This window comes from Pseudonaja textilis, chromosome 1 (genome assembly GCF_049901715.1).
Source record: "Pseudonaja textilis isolate UNSWEBS1 chromosome 1, rPseTex1.2, whole genome shotgun sequence".
In the NCBI taxonomy this organism is placed as follows: Eukaryota; Metazoa; Chordata; class Lepidosauria; order Squamata; family Elapidae; genus Pseudonaja; species Pseudonaja textilis.
In genome coordinates this window covers 69,008,429-69,030,183 of record NC_141990.1, presented here as the reverse complement: position 1 = coordinate 69,030,183, position 21,755 = coordinate 69,008,429, and the positions used below count along the sequence as shown (strand labels likewise).

The 21,755-nt window shown below is 38.2% G+C and overlaps 1 protein-coding gene across 1 annotated transcript in view; it reads right to left on the bottom strand.

Annotated features, from left to right (window-relative positions):
- NID1 (nidogen 1) overlaps positions 1-21,143 on the bottom strand; it is a 59,279-nt gene extending 38,136 nt beyond the window's left edge. Inside the window, exons 1-8 of the mRNA XM_026705216.2 lie at positions 20,859-21,143; positions 9,885-10,184; positions 8,915-9,144; positions 7,454-7,869; positions 5,273-5,422; positions 4,466-4,717; positions 3,375-3,575; positions 1,075-1,317 (exon numbers count right to left, since the gene is read on the bottom strand). Of these exons, the coding sequence (XP_026561001.1) occupies positions 1,075-1,317; positions 3,375-3,575; positions 4,466-4,717; positions 5,273-5,422; positions 7,454-7,869; positions 8,915-9,144; positions 9,885-10,184; positions 20,859-21,053 (1,987 nt within the window). The 5' untranslated portion in view covers positions 21,054-21,143. The remainder of the gene's footprint in view (positions 1-1,074; positions 1,318-3,374; positions 3,576-4,465; positions 4,718-5,272; positions 5,423-7,453; positions 7,870-8,914; positions 9,145-9,884; positions 10,185-20,858) is intronic.
- Positions 21,144-21,755: the final 612 nt, after the last annotated feature.

The window sequence follows — 21,755 nt, the reverse complement described above, 5'->3', positions numbered from 1 at the left end:
ATCTGTCTGTCTGTCTGTCTGTCTGTCTGTCCGTCTGTCCATCCATCCATCTATCTACCTTCCAGTTATAACTCAGTCTGACTTCTGAACAATTTTAATTATTTTAAAATCCAATCATTTTAATAATAGCATATGACTGTAATCAAATTGTGTTATGCAATGACTTCATAAGTGATCTTAAGCACAGACATCTAATAAATGAGTTATCTTACTTATGAAATTTCATGGTAGAATGTTAACAAATCAGATAGCAAATATTCAGAAAGAAAATATTCTTTAGCTATACCCAAATAGTAAGGTATTTCTCATTTAAGGAAGTAATTCATATGCACTTACATGGCAATAAATCTTACTGAAATCCCTGAAGCTTACTTTAGAGCAGCCGTATATAGGTTTGTATTTATTATTAGTTTAAAAAAACAAATTGCTTTTATGTCTGTTGTTAGAAGATCAGGAAATCAATAACGCTGTTCATGAATCACCTCATTCTGAAGTGAATATCAGAGAGCAGAAGACAAAACATTCTCCTTTTTAAGGAAGGTTGAATGTTTGGGTTTTCTAACTAGCAAAAATATCACTAAAGGAGCAAATAACAACAATTTATGAATTTATATATGCGGGGTGGGTAGTGAATTTTTTTCCTCATATTACCAGCACTCAGGGTCATTCATTGTTACTGGATGGCACAGGTAGTTCAAGGCAGGGACAAGAAAATAATTCTTCACTAAAATATATATGGAATTCATTAGCACACAATACAGTGATGGTTACTAGCTTACTTTAAGCAAAGATTTGTGAAACTCATAAAGAATAGAACTGTTAATGGAACTTCTAGGATCAAAGGCATTCAGAAACTAATTTTAGAAATGAACAGCAGGAGGTTGACTGTGCCTTCAGTTATTACATCCTGGAGATGTTTGATCTGACTCTGTGGGAAGCAGGATGATGGGTTAGCGAAAAGAAGGGCTCTTTTGTATGGACTGTTGCATCTGAAAATCCACAAATATAAAATCAAAGTCAGGCTTCTATGCAAAGGCAGTAGAAGTAAACCAGGCTAATCATCACCAAACGTACCAATGGGACCAATTGAATTGCTCATTGCATATCGCAAAATCTGCTCCTCTTTGTTATATAACACAAAAACACTGTCCACTGACAGCTGCTGAGTGGCTGAACCAGAATGATGGGAATCATCATGGATGCATTCATCAAACGAAATAGTTTGTCGCCACTGATAAGAAACTGTGTATGTTGGTGATACTCCATTTCTTTCTGGCTCCGTCACAGTATACTCTCTAGTAGAAGAGGATGTGATAACTGAAATATATGAAATAAGTTCATATTAATAAAAATTAGCCACACTTGAATATATTTCATTTTACATTACAATATTAAAATATGGCAGAGAATCTAACTCTACAATGATGGGGCTGACTCTTGATAATTCATTCACAGAAGAAAATGGGTGGGGGGAACTTATTTATTTTCTTGTGCCTCTGCAGTCTTTTGTCACATTTCATGCTGCTTTAGAGCTATTTTGCTTCTTCAGAACAGCTTTTCAGACTCAGGGGGGAGGAATGTGAATAACAGAAAGTTGTTTCACTGTTTCTTTCTCCACTCTGAATTGAACACTATTTGGGAGGAGGGGTTTCCAATTCATTCCTTCACAAAAAGTTAATATTTATTTTATCTTTTCATATATTTATACAATAGTTTAAGTCAAGTCTCAACAATATCAATCAGCTAGTGCTTAATTTATATTAAGTTCACTTTTATTCAACTAAAGATGTTAACTTTGCAGTGTTGAAAAATGTAACTTTTTATATTGCGTAACTAAAGACAACAGCTGACGTGTTGAACTGGACTTAAGAAAAGCAGCAAATCTCTTGAGACTTGTTTCCCAATCTCAGCATCATTGTGTGGACTTCAGTAGAATCTTCTTAAAATGATCCATTTTTCTCATCAGGTTTCATAATAAATCAGAAATATTTCCTGTTCTATCACACAATTCAATTTTTGTACCATGTCTTGTTTTGCAATCTTAAATTCCATCCATCAAATGGATGTTTTTGAGACCAAACTCTTAAAATCTATGAAATGGTAAATAACACTGAACAGTTAATCAATTGATCGTAGGTCTAACAGATCTAGATTACAAAAATCTGGACAATTGCTAGCTGTCAGCTAAGAGGCACAGAGAACTCAACACTCTACAGTCATCTAGTGGTCATCTGGATTTTTGAAGCTCGCATCTGGTCAGCCTAACTGGAGTACAAATTCATAAGACTTGAGTACTGAACAATTTCATTACCGAAAGGTAAAGCAAGTTCCACACAATGGATGTTTACATTTCTATATAATAAGAACAATGTGAAGCATCTTTTTTATTGGTAATTATAAATGACCACATAAGGTTTCCTGGAATATAAATTGGGGAAATAAAAAAAAATGTGGCTCTAAGCTTTGATTGAAGTTTTCATAATCTCTACAAAGGTTAAAAGTTGAATTGAAAGTGTTAACGAGAGAGAAAGGGAAAATTATTAAATACAAACTGTGCTGAAATAAACTGTATTTGTGGAGTGTAGTCCTTAGCATGTTCTTCAAAATTCTCAATCAAGATAATCCCTTATTTTGAGCATATGGCTGGAAACTAATCATTTTGATCAGAATTTTTGTTACCAAATATAAAGGGTGGCTAAATTGGTTGGCTAAAACACTGCAATAAATTAGACAACTTCAATGTCTTGCTACAAATCAAACATACATGATACCAATGATATAATTGTACAGTACACACTCCATTGTGCTAGCCTGCAAATACAATACTTACACACACACGTATATATATAGAGAGAGAGAGGGGGGGGGGAGGGAGAAAGAGAGAGAGAGAAAAAAAAACAATGGAACAAAATACATGTTTTGCAGAGTTAGCAGAAACTGACTTACCTCCCCCCTTTTTATCTCAGCAACCCCCAAGCTCCCCCAATCCATCAACTCTGCCAAGAATTCTGAGACTAGTAAATGCATGACTAGTTAGGAAAATCTTTGAATTAAAAATGGTTGTCATTAATCAATATCAGTTATCTCCTTTCTTCAATAGTCCTTAAGAAGTTTCCTGAGAGATAAGCTGAATGAGCTGCTATGAAGAGGGAAGGGATGAAAAGTTAGCTTTGAACACCTGTATTTTGGATATGTTGATTTGAGTTCCAGCCACTTAATATTAATTAGTTTCATAAATGGTGTGATATACCTCCCTTGATTAAAAAGAGGTCCAGCCTGGAGAGACCAGAGACTGAATAGATGATTTCAACCTGCATTAATAGATTTGGCTGCAAGCTTTCCAAGCAACAAGTCTGAAAATGCATTTAACGTACCTGAACTAGAAGAGTGATAAAGCTCAGTGTAAGGCTCTATTTGGACAGATGAGCCAAATGGGATCTCAGGAACTTTGCCTTCAAGTTCGGTGCTGATTGTAAGATGCCCATGTTCATCAATCCCACTGAACTTCTGCTTGATGATCAGCTTTTCATTGTTGCTGAGGAAGGTAACTTCTGCTTGCCTTGTAAACTCCCCACCTAGAAGATAAATTACATTAGGTTTTATTTATCTGTTAGAAGAGCCACCCTCTATGTTGAAATGTTAACCTTTAGTCTTGGTTCACCTAACCAACCAAACCTTAAGTGGACTGTTTGCTTTTGGTTTAGTATTATGTATATACACTAACTGTGATTTTGTTAACAAGCTATAATTTATATGTCTGAAGTCTAAGAATATTTAACAATTAAAGAAACCATGTTTTAATATGATTATGGAATCAGATTCTGCCTATGCAACCCATGATCTATTTTTCTTGCCCATATTTGGAGCCGGCAATCTCGTTTTCTGCTTTTGGTGTCTTTTGCTTTTATTATTATAATGGCTTGTTGCACAGTCAGCCAGATGTTTAGACTGGATTTGATATTTTATCCTATAAGGACCTGTTGAGTCCTTCCCATGGACCTGGGATTGGCAGATGCTGTTTGATGTTATTAAAGGTAATCATCAAAGGCTGTAAGCTGTTCCAAATTAAAACTGTCTTTTGCAATTGATTGGTGGCGATTTTGTCAGTTTCATGGAGTTTAAGTAGTGCTCCTGATGTTTTTGGGCTGCACCCAAGATGCCTGTTATTATTGACAGTATTTTTTTTCTTTCTTTTCACTTTTATTTGCAAGTTTTCATATTTTATCATTTTTTTCTAGTATATGATGATGATTATTATATTTTTATTAATAGGATGGGAGAAATGATGAAAAAAATAGTTTGTGAGAGAAAAAACAGTATATTATGATGTGGTTTTGCTGCTTGTCTTCTTCTGAAAATAGTTATAATGAGCTTACAAAGCCTCCTCTGTAGGAATGTAGAAATCATCACAAATATTAAAACATAAATATAATACATAATTTTAAGAACAAATGTTAAAAATTACCAGTAACACTGAATCCATTTTGGTAACCTTCCTGTTCCACGGCAAACATCCATCCAATGATACCCCCAATAGAAGCAAGAGGAAGCAAGGAGAAACCCAAAGTTTCTGGAATTGTGCTAATGGCCGTGTATGCACGCCCATGGTTCATCACAACATATGAGTGGAGGTCAGTATTCTCAAATACAACTGGTATTGGGTTGTTTCCAACAAAGATCCGTCCTTTGACTTTTCCATTGACTCGCTGAGGAGAACCTAGTAAAATGTAACAGGAAAATGTAAGTATTGTATTCCTGTAGTATTGTAAATCTTGGTTAATATGAGAGGGCTCAAGGTTGACACAGCCTTCCATCCTTCTGAAATCAATAAAGTGAGGATACAGATTATTGGGGACAATATGCTGACATTATAAACTGCCCCAAGAGTGTTGTAAAGTACTATGAAGTGGTATATAAGTCTATATACCACTAATTGCTATTGCTATTAACCAACAAGCAAGTTGTATTCTTTTAATAACAACTTTAAGAACACCAGAAAAATATGGATTTAATCTCTTTTTCAGATTAACAATTTTAAAAATAATTGTGCATTAATTTGAAATTCTGTAATAGCGAATAACATTTTCTTTAATTGTTTCAGAAAGTTAAGTATTTCAGAGTTCTCTACTATATCCTGGACTGGATATTATACAAGATCTTGCACAGTGTTTAGTCTGCTCTAAAAGAATAACATTTACATTCACCAAAGAAAAGACACTTCAGAAAAATGCTGTGCTATATTTTAGATATTTAATTGGAAATCAACATTTACCTTCAGCTACACATTGCCTGCCATTTCCTTTGTAGCCAACAATACAACTGCAACAAAAGCCACTCGGGTAGTCTTTGCAAACAGCATGAACTGAACACTGATGGCGGTTGTTTGTACAGCTTTGCTGGACATCTGTATTGTAACGGAACACTGGGGGTGGGGGGGAACACAGATAGAAGACTGGTTAAGCTCACAAAATTTTAAACCAGTTATGGTGTTTTTCATCTCCCCATTTGTTATCTATAAAATGTACAGAATGCAGAACCACATAATATAGAAATATCTTTCTTATTGTAGAACTAATGTTTCCTGAATTACTATTGGCCACATTTAATTCTCCAGCACCCAAACGCTGCCGGTTGTGAAACAGAATAGAAATTCAGCCCTAGTAGAGCCAAAAGAAACAGACTGATGTCAAGATCCAATTTTACAATTTTTCTCTTATATGATAGCAAGATGCTTTTTTCATCCCTGGCACCAGACTTTCTCTTGCATTGTTCACAGACTGTCCTCCCTCAGCAGCTCCATCTAGCCTCCATTCTCCAAGCTTTTAAAAATGTTTTGCAATACTTTGAATTGTTAGGTGGTGTTGGTATTTTTTACTATGGATTTTAATCTTCAATATTGCTTCCATTGAGCAATGAGAAATAATCCAAAATTAGTAGACATATGTTTGACAAGAATATATCAGTATAATGTGCCTCAACTCTGATATGCATGTCAGGAAAGAAGTATACAAGTTATTCACAGTGTACTATTGAATATTCCAGTTCTCTCCCTCCAGTTAGTTAACAATGCTATTTTCTTTATCTAGTACCAAGATTGCAAAGCTTTTATAAGCTCTACAAGGTAGACTAGGCTAAAAACCAAAACCATATAGGTCAGGAGTACTTTTATGATGACAGCCTCAATAACAGAATCTTGCCAGTCTGAATGTCCTTCCCCCTCCTCCACTTTATATTCCTGTGAACTAGAGAGGGGGCTCTCTGAAACATTTACTCAAAGTGGTTTCTTGGAATGGGTTCAAGTATGTCTGATCATTGCCTTGCTAGCGGTTCTTCATCCTGTCCTTCAAAGCCATTCCTTATATCCTGAACAAAGCCTCCCCTGCCCGAGAGGGCAGCCCAACCCCACATGGGGAGGTGAATCTCCTGGGCCGCAGCACAGGATTGGCCCACCCTGGGAGAGCGCCCAGCCACCATCCCTGCCTGGCACCAAGCAGAGCGCGAAGAGCTTCGCCTAGGGCACCCAGCACAGCTGACAGGCGGGCCCTCCTGCCTGGAGGCGAAGCTCTGGCCAAGGCAGCAAGCGCCTCCCCGCCGGGCCCTCTGCTCATCCCGCCAGGACTGCGCCGGTGCTGGGCGGGCTGGGCAGAGCCAGGAAAGTGAGCTGCAGGTGCACACCTGCCTGCCAAGCGAAAGAGCCGGGCCGACCCGAGCTTGGCTTCCCAAGTCCCTCCAGCCTGACCCCAAAGGAGCCACCGGGAGAGGCCACCCAAGCCAGTGATAGGACCCACCCATCCGTGGACAGGGAGGCGAGACAACAGCCCGTGCCACATCCTCCTCCGAGCTGAGCCCTACCGAGTGAGCACCTCTGCCCGATGCCCATGCCACTGCAGCGTTTGGAGCTGCAGGTGTGTTTGGAGATGTGTGGGGATGGGCTGGGCAAGGGGTGGAAAGGATGGGCGGCTTCGGGCTCTTTCTGCCAAACCCACCAGCCAGGGAAGCAGCACTGCCGTCACCTCGCCTCCCTATCCACGGACAGATGGGTGCTATCACTGCCTTGGACGGCCTCTTCCAGTGGCCCTTCACCCTTAATTTGGGGGGAGGGGCTTAATTTCATTTTATGCCTACAAAACATGCTGGGACTTCCTATTGGGGGAGGATGTATTGTTGGAGGAGCATGGTAGTAAAGGCAGCTCACATAGGAGACATCAACAACATACAAGTTAGGGCTTTTTTATATGATGCAAAGTTAGCAGGTGAATGACATATGATTTGAGACTTGTAATACTTCCTATGCCCATGCGTATTTAGAAATGGTTGGGGGGAAATTACTTCATATCTGTTGTTCATCATACAATGGATACTCTGTAAATAAATACTTTTATACCTCATGAAACAGCTTATAGAACTGTATTTATGAAAGATAATCAAAAGAGATTTTGCTAGGTGAACTTACCAATTCCAGTTTCATCATCTTCTTCTACTTCAATAATCTGAGTGTGCTGGTTGGGAAATTGATGGATTGGAAACCGTACAGGTGGATTTTTCCCTGTTGGGAGTGGAGGTTTAACTGGAGGCTGATCAGTTAAAGTTTGGTATGGAAGCTGAAAATCATCTTCTATTGCTGGCTCAGGTAAGCTGTATCCAGTCTGAAAATTATCTCCTCTGTCAGAAACATCATAGGAGACTTCTGGATGGCTTACTTCAATGGGATCTTGGTGAAGAATGGAAGGGTGTAGGGTCACTTCCTGAAATTGCTCATAGTCATTGTATTCTACACTGGCAGGAGACTGAGTAACTTTGGCCGATAGGATGTCATTTGAGCCACCAATCTCAAATGCCCAAACTCCAGGTTGTCCCAAATTGCTGGCCCTAAAAACCAAAAAAGCAAAACAAAAACTAACTATACATTAACCAAAGTATGCTCAAGCATTGTAATTTTTTTACATTTTAAAGAATTAAGTTCCGCACCACAAATTAGAAATATAGCTGGGGTAAGATATTCCTCATGAATTGCTTTGTTCAACTCTAAATGGGGAGTCTGATGGTAAAATTTATTGGACAAGACTAAATAATATTTAAAGGGGTATTACTTATGACCTTAGAAAAAGTAAATATACACATACAGTATACACAAATATACAGAGCACACCAGAGACCTGAATTTTTGAGAGATAGGAAATCCATTTCTGTTTAATGTATATTTTTATTTCAGAATCATGCCTTTCAAGCTGCAGAATAAAAGTTGGAAGCTTACAACTGTTATCCTATTTCTTGGAACTAGTGTTGTCTGAGGAAGATCAACTGAAGTTCCCAGGAAGATGATGAGCATTTGGACTGGCAAATGTTATAAGCCTTTCTCTCTTTGAATAAGAAAAACTATCAATTTGCATTGCTTTATTATTTAAAAAAATCCTAATAGTGTATAAAGTTTCTAACTAAATATATTTTGTTTTCTTGTAACTTTTATCCCAATAAACGTGCATAAGGTCCACACTGGCACTTACTATAGCAACTCGCTGCTTCAGGTGGGGTCTGAATACATCCTTGCAGTTTCCAATATGAAATGCTACTCACATGTTATTAACTTTGAACACGTTCTGTAACTTCTAAGTAATGTATGTAAGAACATCTAATATGTTCACACACACTGATGTCACCATATCTCTTCTTACTCTATCCTCTTTTTGTCTTAAGTCTCCATTAGGCTATTTTTAAAAAAAGAAACCTGCCTCTTACATTAGGAAAAAGATTAGGCACATTATAAATTCATAGCTATCTCTCCACTTACAATTTCTGAGTCCTTCATGTTATACAACTTAAAGAGTAAAATTTTATTCATAGAAGTACACTCTCAAGATTTATAGAATTACTAGGAAATAGAAAAAATAATGAAAAAATAATGAAAACCACATACATGCACAGGTTCCTTAGGATCTCTTCATCGTTAGCAATTACATTGTATGATCCAGCTTTTTCCCATAAGAAGTAAGATATAGAAGGTTGACTAAAGCCAACAGTTGCTGGAACAACTGTGTTATCATTTTTGGAATGTGTACTATAGAACTGCAAACCATCCTCTGGATAAAGGAAAATCGCATAGGAACTAGAATCAGAAGACACTAAAACAGCCTGGAATGTGTTTCTCTGTAGGGAAGATTTAAATTTCATTTGAAAAAAGTTTAAAAAAACAAAACAGTTAAACACGTGAATGATATACATTGCATAAAACAAGCCAGCTTGTTAATTATCTATTGCAGAAGACAATAAGCTTATCCAACTAAGCATGCTCCAGCTCCACTGAATTTCAAGTTCCCATCATCCTAGTAGCATGAAATTCCATATTCCCATGCAGGTTTAAATTCTGGGAGTTTCTGAAAGTTCCAAGTTTTAAGAAAATTCTGGAATACAGAATCAATACTTTAAAGAAAGAAAACTGGAAAATAGAATTTTTATAAGAAACATTAAATTATTCATGTCCAAGCAAGTTTTTCCCTAAGCACTGAATATCACAAAGTCATATAATTCAGAAATGAACAAACTCCCTTTCATAAGTTATTATTTATTAAACTGTTTTATTCTACTTCCAAAATATCTCAAAGCAATAAAGAAATAATAAACATTATTCAAATGCAAAAATAAAATTGTAATTAAAATTAAATCAGTTAAAACACATTTAGAAGAAGAGAGCCTTGTTTCCTGGAGAGATATGTATAAAATTCCACTTTAAGGCTGTACTCCTAAATCTATTTGCTAGGAGATAAAACCAGGTGGTTTCAGTAGGAATTAATCCTCAATAAATATGCACAGAATCATCTACAGTTTCAGCATTAAAAAATGCAGTCATTGAATGAATTTTTTTCAGTAGTAGGCTGTCAACTGCTTACCTTCACTTGTAAAGTAGCATCTTGACTAGATCCTACATAAGGAGCCACAGAATCCCAGGTCACAATGACAACACTCTCTGGATCAAAGGTAGTATTTGGAAAGCCCCTTTTGATGTACTTGGCAGCAAGTTGGAGGATCTCAGGGGAAGAATCTTTCCTGTAATATACATTTCCACGTCCACCTGTAGTATCCAAGTCAGCATAAAAGGGAGCAAGACCTCCAAAACTAAGGGGAAATTGACCAAGATAGTCGTCTTCTCTTAATGGCCTACTCACTGCTATGATGCCATTAGTAAGAACCTAGTTAAAATAAAAAGTATGTGTTGCAAATGCTCAGATATAATGCAATCAAACAATGCTTACCTTTACCATTTTGAAAATATTAAAAAAATCTCAGAAAATTGTGCATTTGCCTATCTGAATAATAGGCAGATTGTGTATTTTCCAAAATGGAGGAATCACCCATTGGTGCTGGAGCACTCAAGAAAATCCAAGATACAATCTAAAACCATCACAGCACTGGCAGAGCTTAACTTGAATATTGAATTGAATTGAATAAAATAGAACAGAATAGAATTCTTTATTGGCCAAGTGTGATTGGACACACAAGGAATTTGTCTTTTGATGCATATGCTCTCTGTGTACATAAAGAAAAAATAAAATATATTCATATGGCAAACAGGTGGCACGCGTGCCACAGGTGGCAAGCAGAGCCATTTGTGCTGGCATGCGAGCTGCAGCAAACTTACCTCACTGGGCATATGCGCACCTCACAGCTGGTTTTCAGCCAGTTTGAGGCCTTTTTCATTGTCACAAAGGCTTGAGAAAGGCTTCTACAGGCCGAAAACTAGCCCTGTTTCATCACTTCCTGTTTTTACGAAAATACCGGAAGTGATGAAACGGGGCTAGTTTTCAGCCTGCAAAGCCTTCCTCAACCTTTGGGAGGCCGAAAAAGGCCTCAAACCAGCTGAAAATCAGCTGTGAAGCGCAGTGAAGGTAAGGGGGTGGCAGGGGTGGGTGGGTAGGGATTATGCGCACATGCATAGGGGGTGTGGGGGGCACATTGCCTTCTGGGTGCTGGCATGCGAGTGCGAGCGTACAAGCACACACACAATTTTTGGCACAGGAGCCCAAAAAGGCTAGCCACTACTGATATGGTCTATGTGTTAAGAAATTCTGTTTCATTTTGATTCTCTTAGCCATTCACGACACTATGGACTCTGTGTTTCTGGTAAACAAATATTTTTACATTTTTTTAAGCAACTGCATGACACAACCGCCACTTCATTGAGAACTTTTTGACACATCCTGCTAAAACAATCCTCACCTTCATTTGCTTTGATGTGATGTGATTGTTCCCTTCTCTTCCCAGAAATCCCTGGTTTTACATTTTTATTTTGTATGCTTCCCTGTGGAATCCTGGTCCCTGAGGTGCTATTTTTCTAATTACAAAGAACTACTTTAATTTTTTTAATTAATGTAGTTATAAATTTAATAAGATTATGTATCATGTTTATCTTGAAATGTCACTGTCTGCTCCACCACTTCATTTTGTTAATCTGCAGTTTCACACACTTAGAAGAATTGTGTGCCACATTGACTGACAAGTGTCTATAGACTCATTTTTATTTAATAGCATGACTGGTGGAAGAGAAATCTCTATCAGGTTATCTTCCCATATTTATTGTAGTTAACATTGTAAATGCCATTCCCTCCCATTTGTTCATTTTTTTTTTCATATCTACAGTACGAGAATGGTATATAATTCACCAATTTTAATTCCCAGTATAGAGAAAAGATTTAACTACACACATTTGACAAATCCCAATTTAGGATGAAATTTGTCATGTAGTGCCTCCTGGTGGTCCAGATAAGTAAAATAAGTAAAAATTTGTTTGTAGTACTCTTTTTAGAATATGACCTGATATGATATCATGGCACTGGTTGAGTTTCACACCCTATGTCACATGACATAGCATGACTTTTTTCCCCTTCACTAAACTGGGGGTGTGGCCAGTGCGTGTGATGCATCTGGCCCATGGGCCAAGAGTTTGACACTCCTGCCCTATGCTAAACCATAAATTATGTATGGTTTATTAATTATTTATTATGGTTAACTAGATGGATTTACACTTCATGCTAAAATACAAAAAACATGATTTGTAGACAATAATGGCTGAATTCATTGCACATGCTAAGCCAAGCACTTTTGGCTTAGCATAATAGATGTCTACCTTCCCCAGCACAATCCATCCTGCTATTATCCTTAGCCTCATATGTATACTGATGCTAATTTAGCAGGCTTGTGTTTTCAATATACTGCTACTTGACTATGAGGCACAAACCTTATAAGGATGTCAAAAGAAAACAGAACAGATTCCATCTTTGTTATTTACTTTACAACTCTGGCATTTCCTCACCAAGATAAGATAATTGCTATAGTCATACTTTCCCAGAAGGACTGAGAAGAACCTTCTCAAACAGATGCAGCTGTAATACTTCTGGATAAATATATACAGGATGCCAAACAGATAAAAACCGGTTAGGATGTCTGGTAGGAAAACCAATGCTACATCTTTCAGAGGCCAGAAGTTTTGATTCAAGGATATTTATAAAAATCATTTTGATATCAGTGATATTACACTGATATCAGTGAGCAGGAATACTTACTAATACTTAATAAGTAACAGAAACACTTGTTGTTACACATTTCTAGATGATTTATGATGGGTTCATATTGTTGTAGAAAAGGTGACATCATAAGGGAATTTTGCAATGATTTCTTAACTTCACCTGAAGGTAGGAATAAATAGACCCCTCAACTCCAGAATTTGGTTGCCCAATTATTCATACCATCTCAGAAGATCATATCTTCCCTTAAATATAACGTGCTCAAATTCTCCAACTCTTTAATCTAAAATCACATTTATTTGATCCAATAGAGTATTTGATAAGTTGTAAAATAGATAATTTTATGTCACTGAATAAACATTTAAGAATTTGCTCTAATTGTGTAAACTACTATAGCTAAAAATTTTGCTATTCATCCATCTCTTCATCAGATATCTTTAATGATATGACTCAAGAACAACAAAAACACTAATGTAATACTATGTTTTATAAAAGCTAAAGACTGGGATATCAACTTCTGTTTACCCATCATCAGATACTGATTAGCCAAAGAAAAATAATTGTGCTTTGAAATGAGATAGCTATTCCAGACTTTGCTTTGGATAAGAAAACAACTATCAAAGTTTTCTATCTGACTAAATCTAAGTGCTATTGCTGGTCAAATTCCCCCATATCATTCTTCCAAAGAATATTCATTGATGTGGAAAGAGGTTCCTTTCTCTTCACATGGAACAAAGGAAGAGCCAACTATAATGTTAGAAAGTCACAATATTATGTGTCATTTCTCTTACTGTATTTTTAAATATATGTTGCTGTTACCTATATTTTGCTTTATATGGTGGTCAGCCCAAAATCAATCAATAAAATTTCTGTACCCAGGTTACAAATTCATAGTCTGCAACACAAAAAGAAGATACTAAAACTTACTTTTACAATCACTAAGGTTCAATCTCTTGTGATTATTACTCATATGCTTACAAACATAGAGTATTTGTATTTTTATAGTATTTTATTTGTTTTGTGTATAGGTTTTGTAGTTTTATGTTTTTAACACTGTAAGCTGGCCAAAGTTGCCCTGTAAGATGGTGTCCAATAAATTTAATATAATAATATTAATAAAATATAAATAAATAAATAAACATATGTTGAAACCATGGAGGTTCAAAACCAAGGCTCTTCAAAAATTTTGAAAGGGATATTTATTAATAAGTGATAGACTTTTTTTGAATCCATAAAGCAGCTGGATCTTTTTCTGGCCTGAACGAACAGATGTGATGAGTAATAAATTGGATTTGACCCTAACAGATTTAGATTCATCTCAATGAACAGCCAATCAAACTACATATGTTCACATTTCTCTCATTCCATTCTGTGACATGTTCATAGATGTGAACCATGTCTCATTTGTTGTTGTCTCTGCTTTATGGAACATTACCTCTAATATCCATATGGCACCGACCCTGTAATTCTTCAAGTTGTTTTCTGGATCATTTTCCTCAGTAAATAAATGGACAAGTATGATTTTTTAATTTGTTTATTTGGGTGCTCTATCTAGTTGTAGGACTTGTGGAGAAAACAGGTCACATTTTAGATCATATTGAACATCCAAAAGAGTTCATAAATGTTTAAGCACTACTGTAAGTTACATTTGTAAATAAAGATTTCTCTTGCATACACTATGCATAGTTCTGCTTCAGAACTATGTTCAACTTCAGCTAGAGGAATTTATAAAAAGCAGCAAGAGGATAAAGAGAGACTTGAACAAAATGCCCAGTGTTTCAAACAATGGCATTCTTAATCTGAATGTCAATCACATCACACAGTAGAGGGACATTACTATATACATGAGCCACATCCCATTACAGTATTTTGGTTGTGGCAGAAGGGCCATAACTTTGTACACAGCACTTGTAATTAAAACTTGGCAATTAAACAGTTGCAAAAATCAGGGCAAGCAGGCTGTCAAGGGGTTTTGATCTCATTGTGAGGAGTTACTGCTTACCAGAACAAATAGCAGTGACCATATGGGTCAATTATCTCATTCGGGGCACAGTAGTTTCCTGTTTGCTTCCACAATGAATGGATTTGTATAAAAATGTTATTGTAGCTGAAAATGCAGGTAACATTTTAAAATATGCAATTCTTTCAAAACCTGCTTAGTTGAATACAATGCTCTCCCTCTAACACAGAAATTAACTCCTGCCCCTTCATCTGCATTTTCCATGAACAAATGTATTTCCAGAGCAGGGGTTTTACATACAGATGAGTAGATGTGAGGTGAACAAGAGACTTTGCTCAATTTTGGATATTGTGCAAACTAACTCATGTCATAACAATCTAAGTGTGAGGTGATCATTATTTTCAAAAATGCAATTGATGACACCCACTTACAAATCTAGTACCAATTAAATGAAATATTTCCATATACACACAACTCATTCTGGAATGCATCTTTGTTCTGATATCCATTGTCCCGTTTAATTCCATTGACAATGAGAAACAATTATTCTGAATAGATTTTCCAAAATCTATTGTCCCAAAGACCAATTCTAATATACTGTATTACTTTTTAGAAAATGTAAGCGATCTCAAAAAAATTTTCACCAGAGTGATTTCTGAGAAAGGATTCTAGAAAATTATACTTTACAATAGTGATGCATAGGAATAAAGAAGATAATTTACTCAGAGCAAATATACTTCATATCTGTTATTTTCCTATGCCCCTGTGTAATTTATGATTCCCAACAGTGGTCTACAATAATGAACCTCTTCAATACATCTTAATATAGGAAGGACCAGGACAGGTATGTGCAGACAGAGAATTGTACTCTCTCAAGAATCCAGGACATAATTCATGCGGTGCTTTGCATGGCATCTGTGAAATCCTGAACTTGCTGTAGTCCAGCCAAGTCCTTTACAATTTATGTTTTATGAGTTAATCCTGAGAGTACCCATCTGCTGTATTCTGCTCTAGCTACTCCTGATGTAATCCTCAAGTGCAGTTTCACACAAAGCACATTCCAATAATCTAGAAGAGAAAATTGTTAATTTTATTATCACTACTATTAAAATGGAGGCATTTAATTAAGAAAAATTAGTGTAGCCAGATTATTCCTACCTAGGAACCTCCAGTAAAAAGATGAGTCAAATAAAATTCCCCTGTGCTTGTCCTAAATAAGAATGCAATACCATTCCGAGCAGGATATTTATTCAATATCAATACCTGGGAAGCACTAATTCACAGACACCCTCTTTGCAGGGGTCAGCTTCACATTTCTGATCCAGAGACAGCTTATAACACACAACAATGACTCCTGGTTCTGTTGGATAGGGAGGGAATTCAGTACTGATGACACCTCATGATCTAAGTCTCATATAAGATATATGGAATCAGAAACTTAGCAGTCATGGAATCAAGCAAACATTTTCTGAAGGTCAGAGCAAAACTACCACAGAAGTGAGGTGTTGAGCAGACTTTGGCTAGCTGACTGCTAAGTGGGCATAGGCAAGTTGTGCTGGTGGTTCTGGCTAGCAAACACGAGGAGGATTCTACAGGTCACCAATGACCTGCAAAGGAGACATTCCATTCTTTCTTACATTATATCCTGCATTATATTGTTGAAGGGTCACCCACCAGAGTTGGCCAAAACCTGCTGGCATTAGACTTTGAGAGATGTAGAACAGGATCCTTGATCGGCTGCTGTGATTAATTAGTTTAGCACTGTTCTTCTACACATGGATATGCATCTTGTAGTTGTAGCACAGCGATTCTTAAAATGTGGTTTTCAGGTTACAGAGTACGCTAGGCTCCCATTAAATCTAGTTTATAGCACAGGTTATCATCCAATGAATTTTGAGCAATACTGCATGAAACATTGAAACATTGTATCTGAATGCAACAAAAGGTAAAGGTAAAAGTTTCCCTATCAGTCGTGTTTGACTCTAAGGCAGGATGCTCATCTCTGTCTCTTGGCCAAGGGAGTTAGCGTTGCCTGAAGACAATTTCCACGGTCATGTGGCCAGTATGGCTATATGCCAAATATACATGGAACTCTGTTAGTTCACCACCAAAGTGATACCTATTAATCTACTTGTATTTGCAAGCCTTCAAACTGCTAGGTAGCTAGATGATGAAAGCAGCAGTGTGGTATAAAATTGCCCCATACACTCTACGTATTTATGCAGTGATGGTGAGATGAAACTAGTATGAATGTCTCTGCAAAACAAGCACTGGAAGAGCACATGCTCTGTTGTTTCTGTGTGCCCAGAGTCGCAGGGGCATTGTCTCTCTGGGTAAGGAATCTTTCTGTATTTGACAACATCTTGAGGGGAGGGCATGACATGGTGCCAGAGTAAAAGTCCTTCAGTGTTTAGAAATTTTGAATTTAATAAGGTATGTCATAAGGGAGACACAGTACTTGTTGGATTCACAATAAATACAATTTGGGGTCCTAACTAGGTCCATTTGTCTGCAATACTCTGCTTTGGCCTGATTGTATCCCATGCTAAATAGAACACCCGGAGAAAAACCCAAAGCTGAGATTTTAGGTGTAGCTGTCTGCTTACATGTGGATTGAAAAGAATTGCTCACAAACATCAGAAGTATATTCAATCAAATGAAAGGTCTCTCTAGCCCAGCATTGTGTGGCCCAAAATTATCAATCACATGCTATAGAAACTCCCAAGTAGGTCTTACAAGGTCAACAGCATTATCCTGCTTGTGTTTCCCAGTAAACACCAGGAGAACATTATGTGAGACTCCCCAACTAGTATCAACAGTAAATCACACCCCTGATACTTTCAAGACTTAGCTTGTCCACACTCAGCAGAATACTCTAAGACACAGCTTAGCTAGATTAGAATCTTTATTGAAACAAGAATGAAGCTGTACACCACAGCTGATGGTTTACCATCAGGAAAAAGATCTAAATGATTTGTATACCCTTAAACTTGTTATTCCTTCCTTCTGTCTTTTGGAATTAATGGATCCTGGCAAAATGCTCCCTGGTCTTAAAGCCAAACAGCTGTTGCATGTGCACACAAGGCCTCTTCTGCCCCAGGAACCATTCATTGCAACTTCCAGCAGCTTCATTGTATGTCAATACAGTATTTACATTATGTCTAGTAGTTATTGAGAGCTTTACAGCAATGCTGCTGTGACCTGCAATAATTTCATATGCTTTTTCTAATTTTTCTAGATTAAAAAAAAGATTTATAAATGTTCAGCATATTCATATCTCATAAAATTAGTGACTTAAATAACCAAGAATAATGTAGGAATATGAAGCAGCATGAAAATATGGAATAACATAAAGCCTCAACAATTGGCATACAAAAGACATACTGAAGATGCCCAGTGAGCAAATTCTGGCAGATAATTCTTTAACTGCAATACAACCACTATCATAAAAAACAAAAACTTTTCCCTGTCTTGACTAGTATATACTATAATGTATCAGCCCTTCTTCTACTGGGAAGATTTACAGTATTTCCAGTAGAGGAGGGGCTGATACATTGAACTTACATACAGGCATGTTGAATGGAAGACAGTCATCCCCTAAATACCTGGGTCTATCAAACTACTTTAAATAGTATAACCAAGGGTATCTACCCTTGACAACTTTAAGACTTGTGGACTTCAACTCCCAGAAGTCCCCAACTAGCATAGAGTTGCTCACCAGAGCTCTTCAGTACTGTCTTTTATGCTATCACAGGGGATGTCAAAATCACGTCGTCATGGCGATGTTATGTGACGTATCAGGACTTTTTCCCCCTTTGCTAAACTGGGTGGGGCACATGATGCATCCGGCCTGTGGGCCATGATTTTGACACCCCTGTGCTATCAGATGAAGAATTCTTCTTTGCTGTACATTTCAACTGTTGAGGGTTTATGTTATTCTATATTTTTATGCTGCTTCATATTCCTACATTAATCTTGGTTATTTGAGTCACTAATTTTATGAGATATGCTGAGCATTTATAAATATTCCATTTATAAATATAAATATATTATAAATATAAATATACAAGTTTTAAAGTTGCCGGTGTTGTTATAAACCTTGGATTTTCTGAAGATTTAGTCCAAGATGAATAAATGAATGAATGACATAGCTTTATGAAAATTACATACACAACCTCTAAATAAATGCTTTTCATTACTTGCTACTGTAAAGTTTCCTTGTCATCAAGCTGAATTTCTGGTCATTTCAGCAATACATCCATATGGCAGCAATATGGAAAGAGCTTAACTACCTCTGGGATTTTATTTTCAACTCGAATCTACAAACCTAGGATTTCTCAATGGCTTCCTATCCACACAGAGGTAGCCCTCGACTTACAACAGTTTATTTAATGACCATTCAAAGTTGCAATAACACTCTAATTTTTCACACCTCTGGCCTTTGTAGCATCCCCATGATCATGTGATCAAAAATCAGATGCTTGGCAACTGTGTCATACTTATGACAGTTGCTGTGTCTCAAGGTCATATTTTGCAACCTTTTGACAAGTAAAATCAATGGGGAAGCCAGATTCACTTTACCGTGTTACTAACTTATCAATTGCAGTGATTCACTTAACAACTATGGCAAGAAAGGTCATAAAATACTTAACAAATGCCTTGCTTAACAACAGAGATGTTGGGCTCAATTGTGGTCACAAGTCAAGGACTACCTGTATTAACCAGGTACATCTTTGCTTAACCTTTTCAAGAACAGTCACAGTCAACTAGGTGCTACCACACATTTGAAAGCATTTTATGGGATTTGGCTGTTTGAATGAGATCAGAATGTGCCTGAATATAACAGATTCAGAAAACTTTCAATGCATAATTTTAAGTATAAGAAGAAAACCAAGATGACCTATCCGTATCATTGTTGCAATCCCTTCCATGCTGAGAAAAATCAAGATCAAATCAGATCAAACCAGTATTCAGCATGAAAGAATAATCATGGATTAGGTCTGTGGCTTGAACAGTACTAAGAAAGGAATGTAAATATTTATAACAGAACAGGGTCTGCTTTTTTGTGCTGACATGCATGAATATTATTTTATTTGCATGACCTGCAACTTTGGTGGATTCAACTGCTGAAATGATAGTAACAATGCCTTTTCTACTTAAAATTGTAAATTTGGGGGGGGGGGAGGGGGAAACAAAGGACATCTGCTTTCTATTTTGCTTGGAATTAGCAAAAGTCTATCCTAATTGCCAAAACAACTCTGAACAAATTCTTCTCACCGCACCCAAAACATCTCCTTGCTTTCCTCCTGCATAATTTCTTCTTCCAATGTCCCGTGCCATTTCTCCAGCATTGACATTTTATTGAAAAAGATTCCACTTGTATCAGATCACCCCAGGTTCACAGAAATTCAAGGGACATCATTCGGTTTAGAATAGCCTGATGGAGGATAGCTACAAAGAACACAGGAGATTCTTTCTTTTTTTAATTAGGGGTGCTTATTTACAAATCCATATTCCGGGTTTTGATCCGGTCAATTTTTTTTTTTAATTTTGAGACTTACACTGCAAGCTACATGGACTCATGTAGAATTACAATCAATTCAGAGGGAAGGATAACATTGCTTTGAACATAGGCGAGAACGCCTTGCCCAAGACGCAACTCAACTGCAGTCATGCCTCTGCAATAGGGGCAAGAGAAACTGAAAGAACAAGCAAAGGAAAGGTCTCTCTTGAGTCGAGATAGACATCTATCTAGCTTTATGGACGATCAACATGGAAGATTTCAATTTCCCAGACTTTCCATTTCAAGTCAAGGGTTTTTTTGTTTTGTTTTTGGGTTTTTTGGACTCCTGGAAACCTCTTGGATTTGCCCCTGCCGTTTTCTGGGGAAGGTTTCTCCAACACCAAAACCAACACCACCCGTCCCAGAAGTGGAGATTATCTGCTTGAGAAAGTGACTGGTCCTGGGTCACCCAGTTGGCTTCGGGACTAAAACGGGACAAGAACTCACGATTCCTGGTTTCTAGGCTGATGCCTTCACCAAAGCCAGCCATCCTCTCTCCCTTTTAGGGATGAAGCAGCCGCTTATCAGAGTAAACTTCCTCCTCCTTGGCTGGCGGCCCGAGCGGCAGCAGCAGCAGCCTCTTCCACCCGTAGTGACAGCAACTCCTCTTCTCCCTTTCCCCCACTTCTCCATCCTCCCGCGCTCCTTCTTTGGAAATCGCATTCCGGGACCCTGCCTTCCTCCTCCCCTCACCCCGCGCCCTTCAGGATCTCGTCCTTGGCCCGAATCCACTCGCCGCGGCTCCTCCTTCCCTTCCCTCTTTCCCAGCTCGCTCGGTCTCCGGCCCGATCCCCTTCCCTTTCGCCTCCCGGGCACTTACGTAGAGGGACTGGACTCTGGAGCCGTAGAAGTGGAGCGGCGTGTCGAGCGAGAGAGGCGCGGAGCTGACATCGTCCCCCGCTTCCAACGCCTCGTCGCCCCGAGCCGAGCCGAAAGGGAAGAGGAGCCCCTCGCCAGGAGAGCAGCCCCCCGGCGCCAGCAGCGCCAGCAGCGCCCACAGACTCAGCTCCCTCATAATCCCGCGCTTTCTTCCAGTCGCCTCAAGGGCGAGGCGGCGGGACGCGCTACAAGTTTTAAACCCCGCCGGGGCTGCGAAGGAAAGAGAGGAGGGGGACGCGCTGGCTAGAATGGGGAACCGACCAATCAATAGACGATTGAGAAAAAAGCTACCCTATCGCAAGGCGAGGACTTGCCTGGGCTTTCCTTCCCCCACCCCCCACACACTCCCCCCACCCCACCCCAAGCCATAAAAGAAAGAGTCGAAGCGTGGGATCCTTTAGCTTCCTCCCATTTCCCCGTCCTCTTTTCCCGCCTTCTTCCAGGAGCTCCCATGGTCACGTTCTGTAATGCGAGCTCCGAAAATGTCTTACTCGCCTACTCGTGAATGGTTGGGTATTAAAACAAAAACAAAAAAAAACTAAACGACAAACGTGCCATTCTTCTTCTTCTTCTTCTTCTTCTTCTTCTTCTTCTTCTTCTTCTTCTTCTTCTTCTTCTTCTTCTTCTTCTCCTTCTTCTTTTTGCCGGAGGAACTGCACGGCTGGATTTACACGAGAGTCGATCAAATGTAGCCAGCAAGAACTCCGTTTCGTTCTCCGCCGGACGTTTAGGATTGTTTTGAGCGTCCCTGTTACGTATGAGCCGCTTGTAATTATTTAAAATGGCTCGGGTTAGGACGATCATTTAATAATCACAAACCATTCCTTTGTGGATTTGC